The 22,131-nt window shown below is 41.7% G+C and overlaps 1 protein-coding gene across 1 annotated transcript in view; it reads right to left on the reverse strand.

Moving 5' to 3' along the window:
* Nucleotides 1-22,131, reverse strand: part of syde2 (synapse defective 1, Rho GTPase, homolog 2 (C. elegans)) — a 47,511-nt gene that overhangs the window by 19,973 nt on the left and 5,407 nt on the right. Inside the window, exons 2-4 of the mRNA XM_005737024.1 lie at nucleotides 16,554-16,855; nucleotides 15,802-16,198; nucleotides 4,528-5,663 (exon numbers count right to left, since the gene is read on the reverse strand). Coding sequence (XP_005737081.1) covers nucleotides 4,528-5,663; nucleotides 15,802-16,198; nucleotides 16,554-16,855 — 1,835 coding nt within the window. The remainder of the gene's footprint in view (nucleotides 1-4,527; nucleotides 5,664-15,801; nucleotides 16,199-16,553; nucleotides 16,856-22,131) is intronic.

The raw sequence follows: 22,131 nt of genomic DNA on the forward strand, positions 1-22,131 counted from the left end.
GGTTCTACAGGGATTTAAAAATAGTTACGCAAAACGGAGCGTGCTGCTCTGACCGGCTTTAAAGGGTTAACAATGACTTTAAAAAAATAAACCAACCTTTTTTGCGCCACGGACCGGTTTATGCCCGACAATATTTTCACGGACCGGCCCTTAAGGTGTCGCGGATAAATGAGGGAGGGGCTAATAATCGGCTCAGTCATTTTTAATGATCGTTGAAAGCCCAGATCGTAATCGTGATTAAAATTCGATTAATTGAGCAGCCCTACTTCTACTATATATGTGCACCTGTGGACCCCAGAGCTATGCATACTCATCACTCCACATAACATTATCCTAACATATTTGCAACAGTCATGAGCCTGATGAGTCTCTCATGATATTCTGCTGCTGTAATAAATCATTTCCACAAAACTGACAATTGCAAAAGTAAAGACTTAAACACAGTATGGTAAAAGCAAAATTAACCTCCCACTCTGGAGACAACATGTTGAGGACCATTTTCCTGGACCATTTTCTCTTTATGAAACCGAACAGTAATACATGACACTAAATTAGCTGGCAAAGTGAAATGATCTTAGAGTTGACATCCTCATGAATGAATGGATAAACACTGAGATCTTCTAAAATCCAAGTGACAGCTCAGCATTAAAAATGAAAGGACTAAGCTATAAAGCATTTATGTTTCTTTACCTAAGGCTCCAGACTGTGACCTAAAGAAACTTGAGACATCTGATGTTTGTAACTCGGCACCAGCGCTCTCCTTGTTATGCTGGGATTAGGCCCGGCTACAGACATACCATAATTTCTCCTACATGTGTCTGTCTGGTATGTGGCATAGCAGACCAACTGGTGTGGTTGCCCTGGAAACGTGTTAAATCAGTGGGCTGTGAATGGCGGGTTGGGCCCGGTTCCTCACAAAACACACTTGCACACACACCGCCGGCCTTTCCGGGCTCCAGCGTAGGAGCGCTATAATGTCTCCCCCATCCCACCAGAGCAGCTATTTGTGAACTCTCCTCGTCGAGTCCAGCAGCGTTTTTCTAAACCTCACACGAGAGGGAGTGAGGAGGACAGATTAGGCAGGGATTTGGCTTTGTATGCGAGTAAACAGAAGTCACTGGGCACAATGAACAACAAGTCCATTCAGAAAAAAAAACAAAAAAACAAAAAAGCGAAGGCTCTCTCTTTGGGGCAGAGCTGAGTGCAGGCGGGGAACAGCTGTTAGCAAAAAAAAGGACTTAAGAACTGTGGCCTCTGGGCAGCACAACAGGCACCACTAGCCAACCCTATATGTAGAAATGAGATCCAGAGGAAAGATGATGTCTAGGTGATGTGGAGGGGTCAGAAGCTTTTTTTCTTGGTTTAGGAATATCTTTAATATTTTAAACAACAAAGAGTTAAAGGACAGAAAGAAAAGTGCATTTAATTGACTTTAGGGTATTTATGTGGGCGTATTCTCTGCATACAAAGACACACATGATGGGAGATGACATGGGCAAAACTCAATATGCTAATTATTTTATCAGGCAGTCAGCAATCGGTAATATTTTTTTGTTTATAAAATATAAACGTAATTGTGAAAAACACCCACTGACATTATAATAATAATAATGGATTGCGTTTATATAGCGCTTTTCGGGACCCCTCAAAGCGCTTTACAATTCCACTATTCATTCACTCTCACATTCATACACTGGTGAAGGCAAGCTACAGTTGTAGCCACAGCTGCCCTGGGGCAGACTGACAGAGGTGAGGCTGCCATATTGCGCCATCGGCCCCTCTGGCCATCACCAGTAGGCGGTAGGTGAAGTGTCTTGCCCAAGGACACAACGACCAAGACTGTCTGAGCTGGGGCTCAAACCGGCAGCCTTCCGATTACAAGACGAACACCCAACTCTTGAGCCACGATCGCCCATTTCATGTGTGTGACATAGTATTAATCAATACTAAGTAATACTAATAATTAAAGCACAAAAAGATTGAAACTTTCACAACAGCTTGTCAAATTTGGGGTCATGGTAGGGATAGAGCCTGTCTCACCTATCACAGATTGCTGTGTACACCCTAGACAGATTACGAGTCTGTTACATGGCTAACACAGAGAGAAACACAACCACCACTCGCCCACATTTACACCTAAAAATTTTAGAAACATAAATTTTCCAAACATGCATGTCTTTGAGCTGTGGGAGGAAGCCGGCATGCCCGTAGAAGAAATATCCATGCATAGGGAGAACATGAAGTAGTAAACTTTATGCTGCTCTCATAATTGAGTCTCTTAGCCACAATAATTACAACACTTGTGTCAAAACAAAGTGTCTTAATATTTCCAGCTTCTGGGCCTTGAGTGTGGATTGAAGGAAGTATTAAGGAAGCACACAGTTAAAGACTGTTGTGTAAATTTACCATCATCCACTGAGAAAATAAAATCACTTAAAGCAACAAAAAAAAATGCTCTTAAAAGGTACATCTCAAGTTGTAGAAGGGTTTTTCTTGTCATGTCAAGTATAAAAAAGAGCTTGTCGATTCATTCATTCATTGAGAATGGAAGTCAGAAAACAGCATCAGAAAATCTGTCTCACTCTGCCTCTCACTCATGGGATCGGCCTCCACAACCCTGAATCAATAAGCAGTTAAGAACTCAATAACCAGTTAAGATAGCATAAGTAAGATTGTTGCTTATATCATCACTGCTAGATGACATAAACTGTAATTTTCGAAAAGAATCTTCATGGAACAATTACGTAATCAAGATCTATGTATGAAAGCTCCAAGGCACTGCCTTTAAAGGACAGATGAAGTCACAATGATTAAATGAAAAGTCTGTTTAAAAAAACCCTTCTGTTCTGTATAAAGGCATGCATCTGAATAGCTGCTCCTAACATGTCCCAATATCTGTGTGCATCATATATGACATGTATAAAAGCTCTTTTTAAAAACACATCCCCCTGTCTTTAAAGCACTCTGAGTGCTCCCATACATAGCATGAGTTGCAGTCTTTTCAAAACACTCACAAACAACCAGCATCTCGCAGAAGCCCAGAGGACACACAATTCTAAGAGACTTTGAGAGAAAGTCTCCATGAAGCCATTTGAAAAGGCGCAATGCTACACATCTAGCCATACGTGCTTTGGTGACACAACCTGCAAATTCCTCTGGGATCTGGTGTCATCCTCATCGTGAACTCTATCTGCCTGCAGCCTGGAGGAGCCCTTACACTTGATCTCAGACTGATAGCATGTACAAAGGCTGCTCTGCATCTTTGTGAAGAAACAAAGGCAGCAAAACAGCTGCGAGGGACAGACGACAAACACTGTCAGACTGAGTGAAGGAGAAGCAGAGACTGATATCACAGCACAGAATTACAGAGTGAATGAGGCAGTGCTTACCATCAGACTCACATCTTATATTTGTGTATACCGCACAAATATCCCTAAACCAATTTAACACTGCACTTTAACCCCTTAGCAGTCCTACAAATTTACAATTAGTCCCCTAAACCATCCAATGTACCGTGGGCGGTACGTCCGACTGCTAACAGGTTTTAACACTGTCTGACTCACAGAAAGTGAAAAGTTAAAAAAGAAGACTAAAACGAAGCTGTAGGTGATTGAGAGCTGTATTTCTCTTCCTGTTTAAATGTCAGTGCAATTCAACCACCAGTCAGGCTTTCAGACGTGTTGCTAATATGCAACCTTAAGTTTTAAGCCACAGGCTTACTGGAGATGGAGAGTAAAAAACTGTTTACTGGAGCTCAAATGAATAAATTTCTCCAATTTATTATAAATTGGAAGGTTTGCTGCTACTACTTCTGCTGTACTGCCGTAGGTGGTAGAAGACAGAGTCTAATATAATGCACAGGCACCAAAAGTTTGCCTATTGAACCTTGCATGCCCCTCTAAAGAGATCAGTCAAGAACACTCTAGAGGGGCAAGCAAGGCACTACCATTGGCCCTTGCATGCCCCTCTAGAGTGATGAGTCAAAAACAGTGGTCAGACGTTATTATTGCTGCTGTCTCAGTTCTAATTAGGAGAAACGCTTCTTCCTCTTTGTGCTCTCTCTATGCTGGCTGTCAAAGGCCTCATGAACTCTCATTTCCTCTGTCACTCCTGCTATGACTACAGCAACCTCTTAACTCTGAGCCTCTTTCCCTGAATAAAAGAGCCAGTTGCCTCAGGAAGCCAGAAACTCCGTGACATCATTAAGTGTGCTACGTCTCCTCTGTCCATTCAGTTCATGCCAGTTATTGAGCCTTCCTGATGGCTGCAGGGTGTGTGCTCATTTCATGGAGCTAAAAAGATGCTGTGAATGTGGAATTATTCCTCCAGCCATTCTTTCCCTCCTATTTTAAAAATTATTTCTAAAATTCGACATTACCAGCCTTATTTAAAAATGAATCTGACTCATTAGAGAAGAGGATTAGACTATATATATATAAGCATGTTTCAAAACAGAGATATTGTACTTTTATTCTTATTTTTTTGACAAAAATTATTTGGGGAAAACGAGAACAGAATTACACTCACCTGACAGCCTCTCTTCTCGATTTCATTGATGCATTTGCTTATAAGAAGTGGTACCATCAGTCCTGAATTTTCCCTCTCCACCACTCGCCACACCTCCACACCAAACACCTGTGGCTCCCTGTCTCCATCTGGACCACCGTTCAATGAGTTCTGCCACTGCTCCATCAGACTCAGCTTGACATAGATAACTCCACGTGGCTCCAGCTTTACCGCCAGCTGGTGGGAACGTGTCACTCTGAAGAGAGCAGGCAGTACCACTGTGCCATGGCAGCAAACACGGTTGCGTCTGGGTGTGGGCTCCCAGCTGAACACTACCAGCTTCAGATGTTGGGCATTCTCCAGCTCAATGTTGAAGGTGTGGTCCATATCTAAAAAGGTTGTTCGGCAGGTGAGGAGAGCGGTTCGTGCTTTGTTAACCGAGTCCACCTGGATGGCACAGTAGACATCTCTAGAGTCAATACGTGGGGGTTTGAGGTCCTCTGCTCCATAAAAATGCAGACTCATCAGTCCTGAGATGTACTGGCTGCACTTGGGCTGCTCTGAGAAGCTGTAATGACGGAAAGCATCAATGTCCAGCTCTGTGCCGTTGATTCTGGAGTTTCCACCTCCTCCTTCTGTATCCTTGCCTTTTCCTCCCTTCCCCTCTCCAGACCCATGTTTGCCAGATTTGGCCACCAGCTCTGGCGAGTCACCATCGCTGAGGTAGCCACCTTTACTGGCAGACTTTGAGCTACCACTGCTTTTCTTCTTATAAAAGCTGTGCTGTGTGGACACACTGCTATCCAGGTGGTAGCGTGAGATCACATTACGGCTAGCCTGCCCACCCCCAGATGAAGCTAACCGAGGAGGCCCTGAAGTCTGCAAGACAACCTCTGACCCGCTGCCATTTGCTTTTGGAGAATGGGCCCTCGGTTCTAGCTGACTGCTTCCATTGCTGCTGCTGTTGTTTTGGGTCCCCTTGACGCTGAGCTTACGGCTTAGCTCTGGGAGTTTCTTCATCTTCATGGAGATCTTCCTGACGGTACGTGGGGACTTGATCTTGTCTGGGAACGACCAGTTGATTGAGCTGCTCTTCTTGGCCGGGTTTGGGCTGGAGGGAGGTGAAAAGCTGGCGGTGTTGGGCAGGTCAAGACAATCTACAAAGGAAATGACAGGACAAGAGAAAATGTGATTATTCTTTCTTTGTATTTTCATGTTTATTTAGTCATTAAGGTTGTATTGGTACCACACAGGTGCAGGAATAGGGAGTGCAGAGTTTGTGTAGTATTGAAAGAAATAGACAGGTAACCATCAGTCACAAATTCTTTAGGTTACTGGTTCCCCAGGATAATTTTACTTAGATATAGACAGGAAAAAAAATATTTAAAATCAAAGGCGTGAACCATAATTTACAGGAAAGTGCTACACCCTCACAGCATCATCAAGTGATTAGGTTTACATGAAACCCAGTAATCCAGTGACAGACACATATGGGAGGCAACGCTTCATATAAACACTTCAGCACTTTATAATACAGCTACAGTCTATATATGTAGACCCAAGCTATGTTCAAGATAATTAACGGTTATGATGAAAAGGGTTGCTGAAACGGATGTAATATTAAAAATGTAAATATTTTTCTGAGGTCTCTTTGCAATATATTGTATTAATTCAACTAAGCACGATGGAAATTTTAGTGGAATCTCATTACGCTTCCAAAAGAAAGAAAAGCAGGGAAATGTCTTTCCGGAGACACCAGCTGCTTCAGGGCTGAGGTAGAATTACACAGTCATTATTCAAGCTGGAAGATATCCATTTGGGGTTGACCTTGTAGGCAGCTCTCGCCTACCTTGATGTCTAAATGAACATGAAGATTTCTGTGTCTATAGAGTGTCTGACAACCACTGTTTAGTCTACAGGACTTAAGCTTTCATCATGATTTTCTTGTATGGCAAATAATTCAAATATTTTGGGCTATTTTGGAGAATTTGCAGTAGAATTTAAGTTCAATACGGACACAGCTGTTAAGGCTAATGTGTTACCAGTTACCATTTTTGGTCTCTTTACTTGCTATAAACTTAAACAGTTATTCCCTACCAGTCATTGGTACTAACATCAGTCGCTCTGTCTCCTTTCTGTCCTCTGGGTCTGTCTGAGCCTTCTTGGTTAAAATAGCTGACTGTATCTGAAAGCAATGCCAATGACTGACAAAACCCCCAAAAGAATTAGCTGCAGGCTCTGCTATCAGGAACTATCAGGAAGCCACCCATTTCAGATCCAGGAATCTGATTCATAGTTCATTTGAATTTTGAACACTTTCTTGTACTGACAACAGCCCATTTGTATATTCTTTCTATTGGTTTGAATTCAGGTCCCCACAGCCAAACACACTGTCATCTTCCAAGCCCCAAAAATCTACCTGGCAAAAAAACGGAACGAGCTGACACAGAGTCAGCTACGATTTGAGTGATTAAAGTGGAATATGTCAAATTATGAGCATCCTGCCTAGTCTGCCCTACAGGAAGCTTGAACCTGACTTAAATAACTATTTTCTGCTTTCAGCACTCCTTTAACAAGATTTCCTCCATGGCTTACCTGCCTTTTTTAACTAAAGAGCTGATACCTCACTGCATGGGTCATGGAAGATTAAAGCTGAAACACATGATTCAGAGAAGGAATTTACTTTTTGAAGGTCTTTTGATGAGTGTTTTTAGATCTGGCCTAGATATTAAGCAACACGAGTGAATAGCTCCTCAGTGTTGGCACTGAGAAGCTATTCAACCCATTCACACTATATTGTATTGAGTTGAGACTCCTTGTTTAAGCCACTAATGTAGTTTTTGTTTTGAATGGCTAATTACTTTCTCTGAATAAACTCTGGAAACAAATAGTGATGTAAGAGACAGAACAAATATGGAGAGAGCGACAAAGTGAACAGAGGAAGAAGCAAAGAGCGCCTGATCCTGCCAACTTCACCAGTTCTATTTTTCTGAGGGAACCCGCTGTGCTATTCTGGGGTGAGGGCCCACGGGTGAAAAGAGGGAGGCAGAGGAGGTGCAACAGGATGGAGAGAAGGGTAAGATGGGGGGCAGGAGCAGGGCAGGGTGTAGCCGACAGATGAGGGACAAAGGCACCCCTTGTCCAGGCACTCCGAGGTCTAGATGGACGACTGGAAGGCTGGCAAGCCCACTGGTGAATGTACAAAATGAACACGGCTGTTCTCTCACATTCCTCATCAAACCATGTTTACACTCCTTTTAGCCCAGCTCAGTAGCCTTCCTTGTCACAGCTTCCTGCCTATAATAGACATAGAGGTGCTCTAAGATGGGAAAAAACGGGTGGAGACCACTGGTAGTGCAAATACACCAAACATCAGGGGTAGTATACAGAGAGCTTTTGGGAGGAGTTTAGAAGTGAAATTCCTCGTGAAAAAACTATTTTGTTCTCTTATAATCTGATTTACAGTGCAGATCAGATAGAGTACAACTAGAACCCGTATTTAATTGAACCCACGGGTTTTTGTATTTGGTAAACATGCATTTAATACAGGCTGTACATAAACATTGAGAATTGTCACTTAATTTACAGTAAAAACAATCCTGTCTCTTGTTTAAAGTGGCAACAATACAGCCACAGGAAAACAACACATGTCAGGCAATATCCTTGCTAAAATAGGCATATGGCTATTTGTTTTACAACACTTTATATAAGACTAAGCATATATCTGATTAAGGAAAGTAACTGTACCGTTGCTGTCCAGACAATGCTTGTACTACTAGAACCAAACATGGTATTACATTAATTATAATATTGTAGATTCTGCTAATCTCTTAGTTTGGGCAGCCTCAACATGTTCAAGTTAAGCTTGAAGGCAAAATGCACCAGCGTCAAAAGATTAATATGAGAAATATCTGAGCAAGATTATATAAACAAGGATATTTTTAATAATTGTGTAGGAGCATCATGATTAGTGTTTATAATATCAGTGATTTTTAAAAGTGAAATATTGGCATTGTGTTATTAACACAGATAGCTGATATTAGCTACACTTTTATGCGGCATCCGTGCACACGTCTTGAGTTTTGAATTTGAATGAAAACGTTTGTTTCTAATCAAACTGTCATCCCAGTAATTATTGAACATGTGCCAGTGCAGTAAGGACAGCTGTTGCATCATTGCTGAATTAAAACACAGGACAGTAGAAACACAGCACCCACGTTTTATGACCTACATTAGCTCATTTACCTCACTAACAAATGCCTTCACCTTCTAGAGCGAGAATCATCAGTTCTCTGCTGCTGTCACATTCTTTGGATAATCAACATGGACCGAGGCAACACACACTAATCCTAAAGGTAATAACACTTGCACTGTGTGACTGTGGCACATACACACACATGAAAGCTGTGTCCTCTGTAGCCTCTGGCCTTGTGGCAGCAGCCAGCAGGGTAACGTGACACCTCACAAGCTTAGGTTCAGGGGCGATGACTTGACACCCAGCCCTCCAGGGCCATGTTCTTAGGTCAAAGGGCAAAAGGTCTGCATTCTTCTGGAGGACACCTGAGCTGGCTAACTGTGTCAACCTCCAACATTTTATCATGGACATGCACCCACCGTATTACTGTAACACAAAGCAAGAGGGCTTTCATAAAAACACGCATAAGCACATGCCTTTCCTGATCCTGCTGCCCTCGGCCACTGACACCTCTTAACAAAGCTCAGGAATTTATGGCGATGCTTTATCACAGTACTGGCACCAGACAGGTGTAAGAATAGGGAGTGTAGGGTGTGGGTGCATGCGAGGGAAAAACAGTTCATTGCCAAATACACCTGACAGCAGACATAAGATAACCAAGATGGAAATAATAGCGAGACAATATGAAGTGTCTTGCAATTAAACAATTATCAGGCAAGAATGTGAGACTGTGTATTAGCCGTGTGTGTCTGACAGTGAACATGAGAGAGACTATTTGCTCTGCATATACTCTGATAAGCCTTGGAGGGAGACAATAATCTGGAGTTCAAGATTGTAAAATTGCTGGTATTCACTTGAGTGCATGTACCCGTACAAGCACGTCTGCCAAATGTGCATGTGTTAACTCTTGAAACAAAAAGGACCAGGTTGTGCTAACAAACAAGGGGAGTGTAAATAAACTGGTGAATGGCATACTTGTCCTGTAGTTTCTTTACCCGGTGACCGAAGCTCAGCTTTAAGCCGCTTCCTCTCCCCCTTGGCTCCAAATCATTCGGTGTTGGAAGGCCTTTCAGCGGCTGCAGGAGCAGGGCCGTTTCATTACAATGGTTACAAAACCTCTGCTAATATATCCAAGCATGCAGTCCTCCTCGCTAGCACAACATGGTCCCCTGCCAAAGCACTCCTCATGTAGCCTCACTCGCCTACTGCTGCTGGCCTTTTCTTCCTCAGCTGTAACTCAAATGACAGAGAGGCTGCTAATTCTAGTCAGCCTGCAGCCACATCGGTCTCACTACACTGCCTCGAGTGAAAAACATACTAGAAGATATGTGGTAACTGTTGACATGCAACTCCTTTTTTATCTAAAAATAGACATAAAAAAAAACCATGTACTGCACAGATATAGTAAATGCAGTAAAAAAATATCAAATGCTCATCACATAGGGTAAGTGAAGAACATTACTCAGAGACCAAGTGATTTGATAGCAACGGATAACACAGCTAAAGCAAGAATGAGAGAAAGTGCCGCTGCTAGCATCAGAATTTAATTTCATTCATGGACTTAGCCACCATGAAATCACCATTTCACTTGTGGGAGGTTTTTTTTGAAAGTTCAATGTTAGCATTTTGGCAGCCACCATATTTTGGAAGCCTAGAAGTGACCATTATTGGAAAAGAGGGCAGAATGCTAAGTTATCAACTAAAGCTAGCAACTAGAGCTGTACCATACTGTCCACAATAATGCCGTGGTTATCAATGATATGGGAACACAATGAGTTCACACTGACTGGAAGCAGCGTGCCAGCATACAATGATGATTTAGTACCTACGAAGGGAGCCACCATGATAACCTCCAACAAAGCGTGAGAGAACAAACAAATTATTATCATTTGGGACAGAAGCAGAAGAACACAGAGTCTTCAGTGATAGTAGCTCATTGGATAAAAAAGAATGGAAAACAGCTCTCACTTTGTTTGCCCTAATGCTACTGCTGCTTTACGATAGCTCCGGTAAGTGATAAAACATTATTTAGTGGGTTTTTTTCTTCAACATTGTCAGAAATATAATTATCACAAATGTCCTTGAAATATTACGATATGCTATATCTCCCACCTCTTCTAGCAAGCTTGGTTAGCATAGCCTGTATAGTTGAGTCATACACTGTGCATCCCGATTCAGACGCTACATCCTTCACATCTGGAAGCTGCTTACAGCATAGCAAGGCAATGAAGCCTGTCCAAATTTAAAGGTTCCTTTGAATGTGGCCAACAAATAGGCCCTTATTTTCCCAGGTGGATGCACTGGGTGGATCTTTCATGGTCCGCTTGATCCCAAGATTGGTAACTGTTGGGTTTTTTTTATGTTTAAAAAAAAATAGCAATGGTTCAAGCAAAGTGGTCTAGGAATTCTCTTTTAAAAAGTAAGTATTGTATTTCATATCACTCAAATATCCACCAGTACAAATGTTGAAATAACAAAGAAGCGCTAAATTTTGCTAACAGTATTGGTTATGCGAGTTGCTACTTGATGCAGTTCAGGTCCTACATGCTTTAAAATAATTTACTTTATAATGTAAGTGGTTCAAAAGATGACTTTAATCGTACCTGGATTTAATCTTAATTTATACCAATAATACATCTTGGTTTTCACTCAGCTAGTTTTTAAAAATTAAAATGATGGTCAAGAGGTATAGCACAGTGACTCAAATTTACATAGGTGAAGCCTAAGACAGCCACCAGCTACCGTCCACCGTCTGCTGACACAAACAACCCATTCGGTCACAAACAGGAGCTGAAGTGTGAGAGAAGGTCAAACGCTACACTCAAACTAGCTATCCTGTTTAAGGAGCCTAATTATTTTATTAGACAGCACTGTGTTCATGGAGTCAGATAATTAATTATGAAGCAATACAATGAATTTATTCCTTGTGAGGATTTTTTTACTTTTAATATAATATATGAGCTTTGGTTTAGACTTGTGCTTGGAAAAAGACTATCAAGATTAAGACATTACATAGGCTCTGGAAAACTGTGATGGACATCTTTGAAGTTTTGAATTTTTGTAGTTGGAAGAAACCTAATCAAGTTAGAAAAGAGTCGTAAAGCTTTATGAACTACCTTTGTGTGACTTATGACCTCCAATTTATGTATATTTAGTTACAGTATATAAAAATTCTGCTTTCACTAATGTTTTCTCCCCTAAAAACAGAGACCAGAAAAGTTTTCCACAGCTGCTCTGGTGCTGAAATGAAGAACAGAGCAGAAAGAGAGAGCTATGAGAAAACTATGTGACCTGAACTTCACATCTAACATCCGGCTAAGGAATCTGTTCTGGTTTTGAAGTGCGGCCCTCACAAAGTTGTTGACTTCCTCCAGACCCAACCATGCAATCGTCAGCGTAGATTAGGTTCCCAGTTTCAGCTCAGAGGCGTGAGCTCTCTGTAACTTGCAACCAGGGCCAACTCTCAAACTCAACTGCCAGTGTGACCAAAACATCCCCCAGAAATAGCTCTGATCCCATTCTGAGTGCTGGCCAAGTCAGATTCCCCAAACAGGCGCTAAAGGGAACAGCAGATTGGGAACACAGCAAGCTCACCACCCCCAAAGTCCATCAATCATTATTCTCCATACAAATAGAGCATTGAAATGGACAAAAAGTCACTCAATAGGCAGCACACGAGGAGTCTGGAGTGTATCCGGTGAGAGGGAAAAGAACCAGCCAGCCGAACAGAAGAAAACCATGGTCGCAAAGAGTCATCTACATCTGCACGGCTTCATTAATTCAACAGATGCCCCTATTCACACTCAATCAATGAAGGGACTGTCAAATTTCTAAACCGGCAGATAAAGTGGTGTCTGTACGGTCTCATTTTCACAATGAATTGGAAACAGAAAACAGAAAAGATGAAAAAAGTTGAGAGTGACAGAGAGGCTGGACTGAAGAAGTCTGGGGCAGCACTCTTTGATATTTTTTTTTTTTTTTGTAGTTAAAACCTTTGTAAATCCTAGATCAAAGAATATATCGTAAGTGGCACAGGCACATTTAGAAAATGTGGCCAACCAACCCATTACGTGGTAACTTAAACACAAATACAGTAGATGTGATAAAAGATATGGCTCATGGTGGCGGTTATAGTGATGTTACTACCAACAAACATGTGTCTTTGCTGAGGTTTAGTTAAACATATTATTACCTATAAAGAGCCACAGTAACATACAAATTGCTATAACTATGTTGGAGGAGGTTTAAGCCCTTTAAAATGTGGAGTCCAAGACCACATTTTTAATAACGCTGGGAGTGATGGGAATGGTCACAATGGTAAAGCTGAGGCTTCAAAACCGCTCTTCAAAAACCAACAGCTGATGCTACAGTAAACCCTCTTATCCAAATATAGTCTCTGTAAACTCCAGAAATAAGCAAGACAAAACGGTCAGTATTGGGATTCAGAATTCTGGACCACAAACCAATATTCAACATGATGGCGGTGATGCCAAACATTTACACACAATCTATAATAAACACTGAAAACAGGTAACAAAAAGCAACTTCAACTGGCTCCGTTCAGCAGAAAAGAAATGTGCTTACCAACACTTCTAAAGCTAGACATTTCTGCCTGTTCACAATCTTTCAGCTAAGTTGACCTGAAGGGTTTGAGAGTAATCAATCAATCTTCCGACTCTGCAAAATTGGGGAACGGCTGCAAGCAATCGACGGCAACCACATGAAAAAAGTGCCGATGCGTTTCCCTCAAAGCTATAAAATGCCAAAGTAAGTAACATGTTAATCAATATTCTTCCAGATTCAGCAGATACTTAGTGATAATTGTGTGCTATAACACAGACTAATGCACTTAGCGTTTTGAGGTCAGTGATGAAGCAGGTCACTCACCCAGGAAACAATGTTTTGTCATTATCTAGGCTTATTTTGAGGAATGGAACAGTGGGTGAATTGAAGGCGAGCTGTTGCCCTTTTTGCTGCCCACCATCCCCCAACACTGCCTACCAGTTTAAAGTGGAGGAGGAGTGCGGTGTCATTCTGCAGCCCTAATGCACATAGCAATTTCTGAAGGGAGAGGAGGTTTCTAACTAAAGATGAAGAAAGACAGTGAAGCTAAACTAAAAGTCCCACTGCATCCACAATGAATAATCAACCAGTAGCCAGTGAGTGTTTCCTCTCTGATGACACGTACTCGAGCACGTTGCTCTTTTTTTTGCGGCGGAGTGTGGGATGGCGTCGACGAACCCACAGGAATCAATTGCAAAGTCAACAGGCAGCAGAGAGGGAGGCAGTTCCGGAGCGGGAGGGGGGGGGACAACACTGCTGTTCTCTTGTCTCGTTTTCAGGCAACGAGTAAACCAACAGTATCGCACACCTTCTACTGACTGCTCCCAAACTGCATTACGGGATGTAAATGAGGAACAGGTCTTTGAATAGTAGCATGTTGCCAAACATTGGAAAAAAATCTACTGAACAATGCAGTCCGGCCTCCACTTATGTCCACTCGTCTGCTTATCCAGTTTCCTCTGTGCTGCAAAAGGGCACAATGGGTCTGACAACGAAAGGTGCACCAAAAAAAGAAGCTTACATTTAATTAGTGCAGCATGATTAGTGCTTTTCCTGGGCTGGTACACTGAGCCTCATTCTGATTTAATCCTAATCCTACAAGGAAAGTCTCTCAGGGCAGAGAGTTTTGCTGAGCCACATGTGATGTCAGCAAGAGCCAGGATGAAGGAGTTTATCATACGCCAATCAAAGCCTGTGTCCTTGTCAAGAGCACATTTGTTAGCCCTCACCGAGAGCTCAGCGTCTCAGTGATCATGACTTTAACTCTTAAAAAGCTGGCGTAGCCGTGGAGGGAAAAGTTTCTGCTGAGCTTGTTAAGACACCTTCACCCCTGCTGTGGAACTGTTGCTGAGAACGCTAAAGCTGAAGCATTAGATTTCCAAACCCAAAGCATTTAGCCTGTCTTTGTGCTCACACAGCTAGAAAAAAATGGCTGTTGCGTGCCACAGAAAAGCGTTGTTAAAAGTTGTAATTATAGGCTCAGCTCAAGATGTGCCAATTGGTTCAAACTACCATGTTGCCACATCACAGAGAACAAAAAGTCGGAAGTTAGAAAAAACAGACCGGGGCTTATTAAGAGACAGGGAGCCGTGTGCTGGCTGTCATCATCATGTCGTCGCTGTAGAGCAGAGTTGTCAATGACTTTCAAAAACACGAGTAAATAAAAAGCGCAGCAAGTGAAAAAGACAGAAGGCTACGATTCATTTATATCTGCAAATAAATCTTTAGGTCTTGAATTTGTTTTCTGTAGGAGAGGTGTTTCAATGAGCCATAATATACAAAGTTCACAGTGTGTGTGTGTGTGTGTGTGTGTGTGTATTAGCTGGAATAACAAGTAAATTGATATTCTTTCCTCTCAGGAATGAATTAGCCAGAAGGAATGAATTCCTCTGTCTGTCTAAGTTTAATTTATGAGGGACACTGATGTGCAGCGATGAGATTTGACAGCCGTGGCTCCTGTCTGCGCCGATCAAAAGAGAAAGAAGAAGAAACTCTCCTTATCTGGCTCCTTATTACAAACTTTTGACTTATGTTAATTGAAAACTGGAGATTTTAAAACCTTGAGTTGCCAATTTGGATGAAAGGTTGTAGCGCTAAATTCAATTTAATCACTTTAACCTATTTGTGATCTTGACCAGTTGGTATGAAATGAACTTAAATAGGATTTTGAGAGGAATTTCAGATTGCCTCTCTTAGTGCACCTTTTTTTAAAATTACACACTCCAGCACTTATAGATGATATAAGAATTTCTATTTGTAAGCAGAGCCTTTACAGAGCTGGGAAAAATGTTGAGCTTAAAAAAGTCTGTTTATCTGTTGACTGGTAACATTGTCAACACTAACTTTGATTAGTGCTCAAGGTGTGCACAACTGCAAAAATCTGCCGAGAGAAACTGGCAAAGCGACAAAGAGTGTAATTGCCCTTCAAGCATCAACCACAGAAAATTGGTAGGGAACAAGTGAGTAAAGAAGCTGATGAAAAGCAGGAAGTGAAGTTAGAATGTGGGAAGGTGTGGGTGTCTTTTTTTCTGCCTTACCTGTGGGTCTGCTGCTGGAAGGCCCCCCCTCCTCCTGAGGTTTGCACGCGAGCATCTGCCTGTGCGCATGTAGTACCTCTGTGGAATGCACAGCATTCCCCTGACTTGCATCTCCTGAACCGCCACCGAGGCTTTCCACGAGGACCTCTGGCCCACCACAGCCGGATCCATCTAGGGACTTGCCACCATGAACCAAATCAGTCCCTTTGCTGGACCCCCTCTGGGGTTCAGCTCGAGGAGGGGCGGTCAGCCCTCGGGAACGTTGATCAGAATTGTTTTGCTCATCTTCCTCAGGTATGGGATTGTACCAAATTTCCCCTTCGTCATCTGCATCGTTTTCCTCAGCTGGGTCCATGCTATGAGGGTGAGGAGACACTTTTGCCGGACTAACGCTGACCTAAAACGACACATTTTCTTGTTAAACTTTGCCAGAAAACTGCTGGTTGCATTTCTGCATTAGTATAAGACTTAATGGGAAATTAGGCTTATTTATCTAGTTAGCTCAACTTAGAATAAATTTGGAAGCATCTAGCTACACAGTTTCAGATTCTCAGATTCTCTTATTATATCATTTGTGGGTTTATGATGACACATTATCTTTGGGACTATTTCTTTGTTTGTAGCCTTAAATGAATTCGGATAGAGCCAGGCTAGCTGTATTCCCCAGTTTCTGTGTTTTTAGCTAAGCTAACTGGCCAACTTTTGCTTGATCTATAGCTCATCTTTTTAAAAAGAGAGACCTCGAGGCTAACCTGCGGCAGCTGCAAGCGAACCGGCCTAGGGGGTGCTCCCCTTGAGGGCCTCAGATGGTCTGGGGAGGGACTAGGAGAAGGAAGTGGCTGATGGAAACCCTGGCTGCCCTCCTCGTCGGCTCCCAGCATTCCCTGAAGCTCATCCTTAGTGCACTGATTCTTCCCAAGTGAGCTCTGCTGCAACCAGTTGCGCTTCTTGGAGACAGTGATGGTGGTGAGCTGTGGCCTCCATGATGAACTCTCGTTGGACCTGCCCGCCTCTCGGCTATTAGCACAGGAGGTCTGGACATTCTCAATGAAAGCTGAGGGAAGCAAGAGTGAAGAGAGTTACAGCCCCATGCCAGCAGACAACTAATTTTCATCCTGATCACTATCATTTAAGTAATTTCTTAACTGCATTGAATTACAGGAACTGATCTCAGGCTATTCATGTCATGACAAGATGAAGAAAACATCTGTATCAAAAAACCACAGGTGAGGAAATGTGATATTTTACTATAAGCGTTTAGATTTAATCTCGTCTCTCTCTCTCGTCTGTGTTTTGAAGCCACATCTTTGATTTGTCTCATTTGATTTCTCTGCTTTATGACTTTTGGACGGACCATCGTTAAATAGCTTTTACACCCAAAGTCAAACTTTCAATCACACCACCACAATCCCCTGCAGCACCTCAGCTTTTTTAACCTCATCTTTAGGATCCTAGTTCATGTGAGCTTCAAGAACGTGTGGGTTCTGAATTCAAAAACGAGATGGAAAGATGTGATAATTGCTGGTGTTACAGCTGTGAAAATAAAGAGGACAGGACGTGTGGAGAGGCTGATGGTGATATGTGCACAGTGTAAAAAAGCCAAATAATAGAGAGATGACTCAGTGCCTCGATGGCCCAAAGAAAGGAACAAAGGAGCTACTGCAAGAAAGTTTTCTCCAAGCAATCAAAAAACACCTTTGCCTGTAAATCAAATGCCACGCTTTTATTTTTACAAAGGTTGCTAGCAGATGCAGCCGGAGAAAAACAACTTGTGCGCATGTGTGTGTGCATGTGTGTGTGTGACAGGGAGAGTGAGGTGCTGAGGGCAGGGTCTTGCTTGAACTTGTACAGCAGACTCGTGTAAAAGACTGTTTTGATCCTCAGCAGCTACCAGACGAGCCCCTCCGCATGCTATAATGACAACATCTCTTTTCCTCAAGGAAATACATTTCCATGCATGTCAGGCTATCCGGCAAATTATAGACTTGAGAACATTTTCACTTTACAAAATCGACTTTAACAGTATATACACACTTGACTGTAGTATAAATATCATCTAAGAGAGGACATTAAAATCACATGCCATAACTTCTACTTAGTAAACAAAGTTTTTCATGCTCATTATTATTATTATTATCATTGTTAACAAACTTGACATTAGGACAAAGACACAGCATTTGCTTTTCCCTGGAAGTCAATCAGGATCTCTGAACAGTGTCTCCCGCCTTTCCAGTGATCTACGACATTATAAAGCAATTGTTGTCCCATAAACATCAATTATGTAGTTCCTCTCACCAAGAAAAAAGTGGGAGAAATAACAACTTGGAGAAAACCAATCACATCGCTCTCTCTTCTCTTTCATTTCAATTAAAAGTGGCCCCCAACCCCCGGGTACTGGTCCGTAAAACGTTTGGTACCGGGCCACGAGAGGAGGCCCTCTCTCGGGCCACCGGTTTATTAAAAAAACGTTATTTTTAATAACGATAAAAATAACATTTTTAATTTTTTTAAATCATTTTTATCAATAACTCGATTTCCCTGGGTTTTTTCCCGTGTTATGTATAAATCAATAAATCTTTGGGGTTTTTTGGTACCGGTTGGTTTTATTTTGTTGTATTTATCCGTGACACCTTAAAGGCAGGTCTGTGAAAATATTGTCAGACAAAAGACGGTCCGTAGTGCAAAAAGGATTGGGGACCGCTGCTATAGGATGTAAAGCACATTTTAAGTTTTTGTAGTTTTTTTATTACTGTGTCTGGAACAGCAACGTGTTTGCGTTAGCCTGGTTTGGGCTCTTTAAGGGCCTGAAGTTTAGTAGTTTTAGCCTGTGCTGACTGCCTGGAGAAAGACAAAAGTGTACTAAGCTAGTGGTGATGCACTGAGCCCCACGAGTTAATGCGTAGACCTAAGCAGCCAGCCTCTACTAATCTGCTATGGTTTATATTCAGATGTTATGGCAGTTCCTTATTACCCTTTCAACTGAGCCTGCAAGAAGTCTTTTTACTTATATTTGGAAATTTATGAGGGGAAACCTTTTAGAAAGTACACTACAATGAAGGCGCTGACTGTAAGCTATAGTTTACAAAGGCGTGGTCTTCAAAAAGGATTTTTTAGCACCACGAGATGTTCAAAACTTCAGCCTCTTAAGGCTACAATTGTTAGTTTGCATGAAAAACTCTAAATTGACCAGATGAATTTCAAAAAATGGGAATACACACATAGATTGTAGGAAAAGCAAGAAAAGGATTACTGGTGTGGAAAAGACATGATATGAGATGGGAGGAACATTTTGGCAGAATGGAGGAACGATTATAACGACCAATCCAAAGCTGCACAGCTCACTGTGTGCTCAACCTGGTACCGTAAGACTACAGAGAGGTGAGACAGTTGTGCACAAAGATTTTGTCAGCATGCCATCTTCTTTAAGGGGTCTTTCATAACTGGAAGAGGAAGCGAGTTCTGACATGAACAGCATTCCAGACCACAGCTCCAGATTTACAGCCTGGCTGCTGTCTCCTCGCACTGTCACACTCCTTCACATGAGTAACACCTCGCCCTGGCAAACAGCAGCCTGCTGCGTTGACTTAATAAGTGAGACTTAAGCCATTTTCACTCTTGTCACTCTTGCCTGCCTTTTCCTCGCAACTTTTTTACACCAGCATTTCAGTATTTGAACTGCAGAACATTCAGTCTTGATATTAAACACACAAAGGAACTTGTGGGTCTGCCTTCCTTGAATGACAATCTTCATACCACGATTACACTTAGGGTGCCAAATGAGTCAAAAACATATCAAAATGAACAGAAAACGTTGGGCGTTTTGTTTTTCTGATGGAACAAGAGATGCAAGGATGCATCTAATTTTAGGAATTAGCATTTCTACCACAATATCCTCAGATTTGTCTGCAGAATTTGCCTGCAAAATTACAGAGAAGGTTAGCAGCATTAAGCTGTTTCTATACTTTGTACCTACTGCTATATAGAAAATAAGCTTTATATTTTTAGCTGTTTGTTTGCCATTACTTTTGTTTTAATGTTCATGCTCGATAAATGGGCTATTACTGTTAACTGCATCCATAAATAAGCCATTCCTCATGATGACTGGGTCTTGAGCTTAATGTCCTTTATCTCAGTACTGAACTATGAAAAAAACACTATCATCGTTAGCTGTTATTCTCCTCCTGAAGCAAGAATGTTACCAAACCTTATGACAACCACCCTGAAGGTGACCACTGGTTATTAATCGCTAGAGGAGTCTTGGCCAGGCTTACCAACTGCTTTTTGAGTCGTCCTAGAAGCAGCTGAAATAACCATCATACTACTACATAACGCATTATGAAACAACAAAACAGCAGCTTCATCTTTCACCAACATTTTACAGCCTTCTGTTACAGAGTACAAATGAACAGACCTGGAAAATAATTCTTAGTTTAAAGTCTGTTTATTCAAAGTAAGGTAGGGAAAGTTTTTTTTTTTCTTGTGAAAATTAGCATTAGTGAATAAGCCCCTTTCACTCATTCCCACTTACATTGCCACATAAAGCAAGACAGCCTTCCAGAAAAACAGCTCTTTTCCTCTAGTAGCACCCAGTTGCAAAATATTTCCATACCAGAGCTAACACAGCCTGTCTGCCTCTGCCATCATTGTGTGTAGATAATGTATTCATTGTAAGGCAAAAAAAAAAAATCACACCTCTGACCTGAAAGTGACAGATGGTACACGGGTGCATGTCTGTGGGTGGAAATTAAGAGAAAAGGAGAGGTGGTGCATGCACTGAAAGGAGTGTCGTGTTTGTCTGAGGTGCTACAAGGAATGCACCTTCCTAAGAAAAAAAGAAAAATCTTATTTACTTGATGTGCTGCTGTGGACCTGTGCCATATGAGCCTGACAGTAGACCCAATTATATTCATGCCTAAATCTTCTGAGTGGCTGAATCATTTCTCTAAGACAAAGCGCTTGATCCACTTTCCCATAGGCTGTTCTTTTATTCCCTAAATTCCTTCTTTATAGAGGCTCCTCTTTTGATATGTGCAAAACACACCAGCTAGTTCTCGCCTCCATACAGACAAAACTTTGTTGTGAATACAGTTTCGGAGCCTCCTTCAGAGGGAATCTTTTGCGGTGTGCCATAGATTACTGATGACCTTCATTCATATGCTAATGATGATTCTTGGTGTAGATTTTTCTTTTTACAGGCAGGCAGCGCTGAGATCATCCAGGGTTGCATCACATGTCAACACTTGTATCCTGCTGAGGTGTCCTGGCATCGTAGCCTGTTCCTAATGCCACTTCCACTTCGGTATGCTGGCTTGAAATCCAAAATCTTTTCTATGTAGTGCTTGTTTTCCTGTCTTATTGCTTCTGTTTAAAAGAAAAACTGATCAAATGCCCCCGAGGAAGGACGCTGTAAGATAATTACCCAATTAAGCTTGAAACACTTGCAATCCTAAGACAAGTCCCTAAAAGTAAGCGAAAGGCCTTTCAGGAAAGCTCTTCAGCCCTTAAGCTGCCACCTAATTATTACAATCTACACCAATCAGCCACAACATTAAAACCACCTGCCTCTTTGTGTAGGTCCCCCATTCTGTCACCTAAACTGGGGTTTCTCAAACCTTCAGGAGCAGGAAGCCCTTGTACAGAAGAACATTTTCAAAGGCCCCTACATAAAAGTAGAGCCTGATTTATTGGCAAGCCGATATCTCTTGTTATTACCATTTATAACAACCAATAAATAGATATTTAAAAAGTAATGAAATGACACCAGAAACACCGTTGTTATGACTGTTGAGGTTGCTTGTTCTCTGATATAAGCAGAGGCAGGCAGATTGTAAACCATTAAAAACAACACATGACAGATGTTAGGGAAATCTGTTCGTTGTTTGTGTTTCTGAAAAAAAATCTCAGCTGACATATTGGTACATCCTATTTTTAAAATACCACGGAAAATATCATCAAATATCATGAATCAGGTTAAAACTTCTATATCAGTTGGTGCTCTACATAAAAGCCTTTAACATTCTTCAACCTAAATACTTCAGACACATCGTGTCACGTTAAATGTCTGCCCTTCTCTTGGCAAGCTCACTCTAGAAAAATTGATTTTCAGTCTTAATTTCAGGTTTCTACTAGCCCAAAGAAAACCTGGCTAGAAGTTAACAACCCACAACATTTACCAGAGATCTGTAGTCATTCTCTGTCAATATTATGGTATCATCTGTTATCTGGCCTTGAATGAACCTCAGTTTGACTGCTGTTGTGCTTCACAGGCAATCAACAGATTGTTATGTCACTGATAACCTGCAGTTGGACTGACCGTGCCTGGTAGAAAGA

The sequence above is a fragment of the Pundamilia nyererei genome, unplaced genomic scaffold (genome assembly GCF_000239375.1).
Source record: "Pundamilia nyererei isolate P.nyererei 1_Seehausen unplaced genomic scaffold, PunNye1.0 scaffold00072, whole genome shotgun sequence".
NCBI classification, from domain to species: domain Eukaryota; kingdom Metazoa; phylum Chordata; class Actinopteri; order Cichliformes; family Cichlidae; genus Pundamilia; species Pundamilia nyererei.